The sequence below is a fragment of the Parambassis ranga genome, chromosome 5 (assembly GCF_900634625.1).
Source record: "Parambassis ranga chromosome 5, fParRan2.1, whole genome shotgun sequence".
Lineage (NCBI taxonomy): Eukaryota > Metazoa > Chordata > Actinopteri > Ambassidae > Parambassis > Parambassis ranga.
Window position 1 is genome coordinate 7,038,019 of NC_041026.1, and position 7,136 is coordinate 7,045,154.

The 7,136-nt window shown below is 41.5% G+C and overlaps 1 protein-coding gene across 1 annotated transcript; it reads left to right on the forward strand.

The window, feature by feature from the left end:
- Positions 1–774: 774 nt before the first annotated feature.
- LOC114435440 (leukocyte immunoglobulin-like receptor subfamily A member 4) lies at positions 775–6,575 on the forward strand. Its single transcript, XM_028405111.1, has 12 exons — positions 775–862; positions 1,154–1,189; positions 1,345–1,611; positions 1,751–2,020; positions 2,129–2,404; positions 2,513–2,788; positions 2,879–3,131; positions 4,692–4,768; positions 5,265–5,315; positions 5,433–5,489; positions 5,591–5,653; positions 6,451–6,575. Exons 1-12 carry the CDS (start codon positions 826–828, stop codon positions 6,573–6,575), a joined length of 1,788 nt encoding a protein of 595 aa, XP_028260912.1. The 5' UTR covers positions 775–825.
- Positions 6,576–7,136: the final 561 nt, after the last annotated feature.

Genomic DNA, 7,136 nt, shown 5'->3' on the forward strand with positions numbered 1-7,136 from the left:
TTTGAACAGTTCGTCGCGGTCTTACAGATGAGACATGAACAGCATGGTCCTCAGCAGCTGGTCCACTCTGTGACCACTGACATGGTCTATCTGGGAGAGGAGGCAGGGTTCTTTTCCTCTCCTCATTCTCACTTCTCTGTCATGACACTATTTCTGTTTGGTATCACTCGCTCACTTCCTGTTGTTGAAGTTATGACTAAACTTGAAACCAGAATTTCATCATAATGTGAAGAAATGTCAGATGTTTCTGTTTTTGGAAAATAAACTTTGCTGTTGTGTTGCAGTCAGCTGAGATTAAAGAATGTGAATGTTTACTGATAGAATTTTCACTGTTGGATGAGAGTTGATGCAAATTCACACGCGGCTATGACCCCTCTTATCATTATATCAGTAGATGGTTTATTCATTCTAGATGAAAAATGTACTTTACTTGATTCTCTGCAACTGCTTGAACATTTTTTTTCATGCATTTGCAGACATGAGTAGCTTCAAATGATCATACTGTGACAGGAAAGAGATGAAGATAAACACACATTTATGTATTTTTATGCAACAGGAAAAGAAGTCTACACAATTAAAGCAGGACTTCCTGTGGCCACATCAGACCTCTAGCATGTTTCATATGTTGGAAATTACCTGTGCGTGCGAGTCAGTCTGCTGTGTTGCTGTAGAGTTGGTGCAAGATGTGAAAACACGTCAAAGCCTGGAAGTTAAATAAGGAAGGAAGCCGAGATAGAGGAAGTTAGAAAAAAGGCACGTCCATTTTTACATGAAATCGTCACTCAGGCTTCTCCACACTGCAGTGCAGGAAGTCAGTCAGTGAAGATGGGACACACTTTGCTCTGTGAGCTGGGGCTAATCTGTGAGTACACCACTGAATTATTCTGTCATAATCCTGCATGGTAACGTTTCAGTGAGATGGAGCATCAGTTATTTGTGTTGTTCTCTGATAGTTTGATTGGAATGTGGCTGAAATCAGAGAGAAGAACTATTTCATTTATTTACATGTTTGATTTCTGTCCGTCAGCACTGATGCATTTCACAGGTTATTATAGATTACCCAATAATAGCTGCAGTAGATAAGATCACAAATGTGTTGTTATTGAATATGTGTGATAGTGTGATGTCTAAACCTCCTAACTTTTTATCATAGTGCTCTTTACACTCCTCTGCAGTGGGCATGCTGAAGGTAATTGAAATCTCCATTTACCGCATCACTTTTCTGTCACTGTTCCTGTTTTTGTCACTATATTACATATAATATATATATATATAATATATATATATATATACTATACAGGTTGTGAATAGCAGAGTGCATCAACATGTTTGTGTTGTTTCTAGATGCTGTGCTGACGACCGACCCAAACTGGTCCACTGTTTTCATCGGAGAGTCTGTTACCTTCAAGTGTGATGTGGAGGAAGGAGAAGAAGGCCACTGGGAATATAAAATCAACAAGAACGGTCAAACTTTTGTCCCCTACAATTCACATAAAACCTACAAATTAGACATTAAGTCTAAAGGTAACAGCGGTAAATACCAGTGTGCTGCTCGCCACAAGAGCTCCGGTAACACTGAGGATAGTAATACTATACATTTGACTGTTTTAGGTAAGTTCCAGTCCAGTATATAATAATGAAGTTTAAGGCAGATGCTTTTCACACCCTGTGTTCACAGCTAACATTGTAACTCACACGTATAAGCAGAACAGTGAAGTTGTTTTAAGCATTGTTTTTGTCATGACATCAGATAAACCCACGGCCACACTGACTGCAGACAAGACAACCACATCAGTAGGAGGCAGTGTGAAGCTGACCTGCTCGTTGGAGGGCTCAGTCGGCTGGACGTTTGAATGGTTCAGAAGAGTTCCAGGCAGCACTGAAGCTCCAGTGGAAAAACATGATGGAGAAAACAAAGTTGTCAATGTGCTGCAAGGAGGCATCTACAGATGCAGAGGATTAAGAGGAAAACCACCTTTCTACTCTGATATAAGCAAAGAGGTCACCGTTGATATAACCTGTGAGTTCAGTAAAATCTGATCACCATCAGAATTAGTGATGACACCTTTAATGTTTCACTGGTGATGTTTCTGTTTGTATCCCAACCGCTCATATCTGGTGGAAGCAGATTCCAACAAGGCTGTTTTAACACGGCAGCCTGACTGGAATCAGTTATTCAGCGGTGAGAGGATCAAGCTGACATGTGAGGTCCAGGGAGGGGAAGGCACCGAGTGGGTGTATGAATGGAGAAGGACCGGGTCAGATACACTCCCGACACACAGTAACTTCTGGGACTTCAGTGTGTCCGAGTCCAGCAGTGGACAGTACAAATGTAAGACTCGACGTAGAGATGACCCCTATTCCTCGACTGAGTGGAGTAAAGCCATCACGTTGTCTGTATCGCGTAAGTCATGTTTGAAGGGTTCTCAGTATTGAAGCTGCTCTAATGTTATATCCCTGCACAGGATGTATTCTAACACATGGAAATTGTTTTTCTAAAAATCCCTCACAGCTCGACCAAAGGCCGAGCTGAGTGCCAACATGAGAGCCATTCCAGTAGGAGGCAATGTTACTCTGGTCTGCTCTGTGAACCCAGCATCTTCTGGATGGAAATACTCCTGGTTCAGAGATGAGGAACTGTCCAGACCTCTGAAACCTGAGGATGCTGTTTTCTATTCAAATGAACAAATCATTGTGTCACAGGAAGGAACCTACCGGTGCAGGGCTGAAAGAGGAGAACCGGTTTACTACACTGAGGACAGTGATCCACTCAGCATCGATAAAAATGGTGAGTTTGAGTTTTGACGGAATGCAACGTGTCTTTTTGTGTGGTGTTTTATTTTTACTGTTTTAACTGGTGACTCTTTAACCTGGACAGTCCCAAATAAGGCTGCTGTGAGTCTGCAACCTAACTGGACTCAGATATATGAAGGAGAGAAGATCAGTGTCAGATGTGAGATCCAAGGAGGAGACACTGAGTGGGGTTATAAATGGAAAGCACCAGACTCCAACAAACCTTCAAATCAGCATGAGTACAGGATTAGTTCTGCTTCTTCATCACACAGTGGAGCCTACAGCTGTAAGGGCTACATGAACAATGAACATACAACAACAGAGTGGAGTGATCCAGTCAGACTGACAGTATCTGACAGTAAGGGTTATTTTATTGATAAAACTCTAAATCTGCAATCTGACAGTCTGTTTTAACATCATCTCTTTCCAACAGTTAAACCCCGACCTGTCCTCACTGTGTCTCCATCATGGCTGAGTCCTGGAGCCTCAGTAACTCTGAGCTGTGAGGTTGAACATCCACCTGCAGGATGGAGGTTCTACTGGTATAAAGCTGTTCCTGGTCTGTCAAAGAACTCTTGGTCTTACAGCTATGAGCTGCTGCCTGGTAGCACTGATGGGACTGCACAGGATTCCTACATCATTCATGGACAGACACACACAGCAGCATATGTGTGCAGAGCTGGAAGAGGAGACCCAGAGTATCACTCTGATTACAGTCACCCAAAGTTTGTCTGGTCTGCAGGTCAGTTTGATTCTGTCCTCTCAGTGAGAAGAATTTATTCTGTCACTGTGATTCCTCTGTTTATTGAGAGAATCAGAATGAGCTGGTTGTGTGTCATTTTTCATCGTGTCATTTTTGTGTTCTTACTTTGTTCCTTTGACTTGTTTTGTTTTTCAGGTTTTCATCCAGCAGCGTCTCTCACAGTGAATCCTGACAGAGTCCAACACTTCACCTCTGAGTCTGTCTCACTGACCTGTGAGGGAAACTCTGCTGAGTGGAGAGTGAAGTTGTTTACTGATAAAAACATTTTATTTGACTGTAGTTCTGTGGGGACAATGAAAGGATCCACATGTAATGCTCATATTAAATGGTCCGGTAATGGTGTGTACTGGTGTGAGTCGGGATCAGCATTCAGCAATGCAGTTAACATCACTGGACAGAGTCAGTGTAAGCTTTTCCAACATCACAGTTTGCTTTTCAGGAACTGTTTTACAGACAAAGAGGTTGTCATGGTGAGCCCTGCCCATCCTGTGACTGAAGGAACGTCTGTGTCTCTCGGCTGCAGGCTGAGGACAGAAAAAGTTGTTTCTAATGTGTTTTTCTATAAAAATGACAAACTCATCCAAAGTGACACCAGAGGAGAGCTGAACATCTCTGCAGTGTCAAAGGCAGATGAAGGCTTCTACAGGTGTCAGCGTTCAGGACATGAATCACCACAGAGTTGGATGGCAGTTAAATGTGAGTCATTTCTTTACTTTTGTCAGTAGTAGTAGTTGTGATGTGATGGTGGTGGACAGTGATGCTAGACTGATCATTTCTTTACAGCTGTAACCAGGCCTGAAAGCTCCTTATTTCTTACTCTGTTGATCGTCGGGCTGGTTTGTGGAATTTTACTGCTGATTCTGCTGCTGCTGCTTCTGTGTCGTTACAAACACTCAAAGGGTCAGACCATTTCTTTGTCATACATACTATGTTCATTACACCACAATCAGTTCAACAATACAGATGTTTTCTCATTACCCTTACATATGTTTGGAATTAATAAATAAACTGTCTTTCTCACAGATTCATGCTTTGTCAGGTTGGTACAACATCCCGGTCTCTCATTGTCAACATACCAGGATTCAGTTCTCTCTTATCTGTTGAGTATTTACAAAACGTCTTTGGGGCCCAGCAGATCTCAGAGCACTACGGCAGAGCACACGATCAACCAGGATGAAGCTCAGCGCAGTCCACACACTTCTTCACCTCAGGGTCAGTCTGAACATTTTTACTGGCACATGAAAGGTGATTGATAAGTTCAAGGCCTGCAGGACAAGTTTGTCTTTGTCATTGTTCAGTCCTCTGTTAGCTCTTTCTCAGGTTCACGAGGACACGGTGACATCACAAATGAACATTGATCCTTCTTCAGCTCGTCCTCATCAGGATAACATAACATGAGATATTTCAGTCATGAACATGGAACACCCTGCATCTCTGTGTGTTCATGGGGGCAGGAACTTGTCCTGATGGGAGCTGCAAATGGAGACCATGTGACAGGATGTGTAAAATGTGTTTGTGTGTTTCAAGTTGATCTTTACCTAACTCTTTATCCTTATTAACTTTATTTATCCTTCTGTGTGAAAACAAAAGTCAAACCTCAGACTTTTCAATCAGCAGTTGTGTTAAATGTAACACTTCCATGTTAGCTGTTTGTGATTCATATGATGTGATAATAACGACTAACCTCATCTGGATTCTCACTCTGTAGGTGATGTGTCCGTCTATGAAACAATCAAAGAGCCTGAAAACACAGAACATGGTACAGTATACAGCCAGATGTTTTGAGTCCAGACAAGTTACAGTTACAAATACTACAATGATATGTTTAAGGTCACAGTAACATGTTGACATTCTAAAGTGTAACTATATGTTTCAGGTGAATCCAGTGACGTCACATATTCTTTGATTGAACTTAAAAGTGCGACTAAGAAAGGTGAGCACCACATACAGCAGCTGGAAAAGCTAACAGCACGTAGGTGCTTTTATATGCCAGTAATACCTGAAGAAAGCTCATTCATCTGGGTCTTTTAACAGGGAAGAAGCAGAAACCAGTGGAGAGCTGTGTTTACTCAGACGTGAAGATAAGATCATCTGCAGGTACACTGCGTTACAACAACTGTTAATAAAGTATATTTGTGTTTTTATTCTCCCTGCGGTGAAGTCACTTTTCAATACTGCCACATGTTTATATTCACAGGACAACCAGCCCCTGCTGCTGCAGCTGATGGAGCTGTTTATGCTGAAGTCAAACAAAGGACAGGTCTTTGTGCAGCAACAACACAACATGCATGTTTAGATTTGTCAGTGTAACAGTTCACTTGTACAGATTGTTGACCCTGCATCTCTGTCTTCATTTCATTTCCAGATCAATAAAGAGTTCAGGATCAATGAAACCAGCAGGATGGATGACAAAAATGCTCCTAATTTAATATCACATCATGAACAAAATACAGATTTTAACACACATTTATTCTCCTATTTATAATGTGAATTTCCCCATTGTAAGTTGATACACTTTACAAAACGCAGCAGTGTGTGGTAGTTCATCTTCATACAGGTTTATGTGTAATTATAGTAATTTGTTGTGTTTCTATGTATGATGTTACATTAATGTTTAATTGTTGATAAACTCTGAAGCTGCAAGCTTACAACAGACCAGACATTTTACAAAAGGATGTGATGAAAACTCTGAGTTTATAAAGAGACACCCTTGCAGAAGTGCCTTGAACCTGTGGCTCCCCCTGCTGGTCTGCAGGGGTGACTGCACTGGTTCAAAAGAGCTCAGAGAGAGTATGACTTATGATTTTAATACTTTTTATTAAATGAAATCACTCACACAATATATGACATATATTGTGCTTACACTGCGTACTGTACCCTGATTTGGATTTTAGTTACTCTTATAGTTGGACCTGCCCAAAACACCTGGGAGTCAATCAGGGGCCAAAACCAAAAGCCAGAACCACCTCTCAACTCTGAAGAGCAGCTTCTCCACTCCAAGCTCTACCCAAACACATGACCTGATCTCTACGGGAGATAATAATATTATTATTATTATTACCATAAACCTTATCATAACACAAATGACTCTCTAACTGCTTGGTTATTTATGAGTATTGTCGTGACCTTCCCTGGTCACCCCGGATTGTCAGACTCCGTCTTCTATAATCAGAACATTGAGTGAAAAACAATACACTGGGTTTGTAGTTTCACCTTTGCAAAGGGAGAACACTCAGTGAACACAGGCCTTTCAATCTGCTTCACTCTCCTCCATAAGTGTTCTGCCCCTCCCTGGACACAGGCTCATTTATTCAAAAGTGGAGGTACATTTGCATAATAGATAAACAGTTTTTCAAGACCTTCGTTTACCATATTGGGAAATGTTGCCCTTTTATTCCCACCTACCAATTATTATAATTGGTCTAACATATTTCTGTGAAACACTTTATCATACGTCCGATGCCTCCCAGTGCTTCGTCCTTCACCGCATCAAAAGTGTTCCAGGAATGACGGATAACATCCTCCCGAACTCCCTGTAAGGGTGCATGTGTGTGTGTAGAGAGTGAAAACCTCCCTTTTT